Source organism: Phoenix dactylifera, chromosome 2 (assembly GCF_051530095.1).
Source record: "Phoenix dactylifera cultivar Ajwa chromosome 2, Ajwa_hap1_PhDact_Kaust_v1.1, whole genome shotgun sequence".
Classification (NCBI taxonomy): domain Eukaryota; kingdom Viridiplantae; phylum Streptophyta; class Magnoliopsida; order Arecales; family Arecaceae; genus Phoenix; species Phoenix dactylifera.
Genome location: NC_143191.1, coordinates 51,616,431 through 51,618,656, shown reverse-complemented (window position 1 = coordinate 51,618,656; position 2,226 = coordinate 51,616,431). Strand labels below are relative to the sequence as shown.

At 39.1% G+C, this 2,226-nt stretch overlaps 1 protein-coding gene across 1 annotated transcript; it reads right to left on the bottom strand.

Moving 5' to 3' along the window:
• Positions 1-456: 456 nt before the first annotated feature.
• On the bottom strand, positions 457-1,793 carry LOC103714017 (glutaredoxin-C1-like). The gene has a single exon (XM_088717246.2). It carries the CDS (start codon positions 1,604-1,606, stop codon positions 1,280-1,282), a length of 327 nt encoding a protein of 108 aa, XP_088573372.1. The 5' UTR covers positions 1,607-1,793; the 3' UTR covers positions 457-1,279.
• Between the last annotated feature and the right edge of the window lie 433 nt (positions 1,794-2,226).

Sequence of the window (2,226 nt, the reverse complement as noted above, 5' to 3'; positions counted from 1 at the left end):
ACTTGAGGAGTTAAGGTGGGACCCTAAGAATAACATGCATCCAATAGTAACCAAAATGAAGATATCTCTCTACACCAAGATGACCAACCCCTGGGACCAAGAAAGAGATATCCAATAAAGATTTCAAAAAATTAGATAATATGTGGGTATCTTGAAACTAAAAAAAAAAAACGCTCAGAAGGCACTGCCTTTTCCTCTCCCATTCCCTTTGCAAGAAGATAATTCCCTTTGCTTATTTGACGCCACAAACTAACTGAAATAGGGAAGACCAAACAGGAAACTTGCATTTTTTTTTCTTTAAGGAAAAGGCATACATAATTTGTCTGAACTTTTTATGGCTTCAGTGGATTCATCAGTACAATGTTTGTTAGTTGATGATGTTATAATCATTTTGGTGGTGGTAACTATGCAAGAAAGTGACATATATATTCGGCTACTTGTGATTTTGTTCCATGCTTAAATTTTTCCCCCCTTTCATACAAAAGATTGTCTGAATACGTTGATAGATTTGAATTATGGACCTAAATCGTTCCCGACCCAAACCTCAGTATTTCAGATTGGGTTTAGGTGGTACATAATCCTGACTTGACTCGAACGGCCTGCTAGGTCTAAAATATTATTCATGGATCTAATCTGGCTCAACTGGATCAGCAATTGGATTAGGTCCAAGTCCAATATCAAGATCCAAAGGTAAGATCAAGGTAGGTTAGGGTCAAGCATGCCTCAATCCAACTTAATCTATTTGATAGGGTCAAGCATTTTGATCGTTGTGCAAACAATTATTCCTTTTAAACTATTTGGACAAGGGAGAATGGAATGAGATTCAAAGCTTCATTCTGCTGCTTGGACTAGGTCCCACTTTTAGAAGGTGCATAATTTTATGTGTCTCATTCTATTACCACGTCATGACGCATAAATTCCTCTATGCGAAAGCGTAATGCCTCGCATGTCATGCAAGTCCGATCTTAGTCTCATATTATTAAATCAAAACTGCTCTTCATCTTCCAAATAACAAAGAGGTGCAATTCAACATTGGACATGCATTATCTTTATAGGCATATTTTACTAGAAAATGAGACAATTTCTTTTTCCTTTTGTTTTTTTGGCAAATAACGAGGGACACAACTTCAACATAACTTGGTAACCACTTAACATGGTCAAAAACTCAACAATTTATTTTGATATCTCCCTCACAACAAAAGCAAAAAGAACTGCCTTACTACTTGGAACTCATCCTAATATATTACTACATTTTTCATATGGTATTGGAGCTAGTTTATTATTTTAAAGACATGTGTAGCCATATTGCACCTGCATCTCGGAGCAATGGAACTAGTTTACCACCAAGGTGAAGAGACATGATCCTATCAGTGGACCCGATGAGTTTGCCACCGATGAACACGGCCGGCACCGGCGGCCTGCGACCTAGAAGTTGGACAAGCGCTGTCTCCATTTCTCTCCCTCGGCGGTCCTCATCAAGCTCAATGACAGCAGGGTTGACACCAAGCTCCAAAAAGAGCCGTTTGATGGTGTGGCACATACAGCAAGAGCTCATGCTAAAGATCACCACAGCTCTCTGGGAGGCCAACTTCATCACCATATCCATCGCCAAAACTTGAAAAATTTTGGTAAATATGGAGCTCAGATGCCAAATAATCAGCACAAGATGTGGCTGGCTTTCCAAGTTGTGACTAGTGGGAGCTTGGGAATGCGGGATGGAGACTGGAGAATGTGAAGATTAGGACTAGAGCCAAATGCTTGAGGAATGGCTGTGGACTTGGAGCTCATGGATGACAAGTTTATATAGGCCTAAAAGTGTTGGTTTGAAATTTTGCAAGGAATGGAATGGGAAAAGTAGATGACCCTAGGTATTTTGATGTGCGCCAAAATTCCCCTTCTGTCATTCTTAGGAAAGCAACTGTGGTGTCACTTCATTGCCACACCTTAGCTCAAAGCAAGTAGGTCCAGGGAATTGGGTAATGTCGAAGTTTCTTTTTCAGCTTTCCATATGGATTTAAGAATGAGAACTGATTCAGTACCTAAAATTTTTTTACCAGATAAACTTAGTAAAATATTCCAAAAGATTTCTGGCCATTCAAATTATATTTTATAGTGACGCTTAATTATCGGCTTACCAGGTCAGTAGATAAAAAAAATACAAATTTAGTTATAATTTGGCCGAACTCTGAGGGTTAAAGTTCTGACCTGTGCGCCTCCTCATTCTTT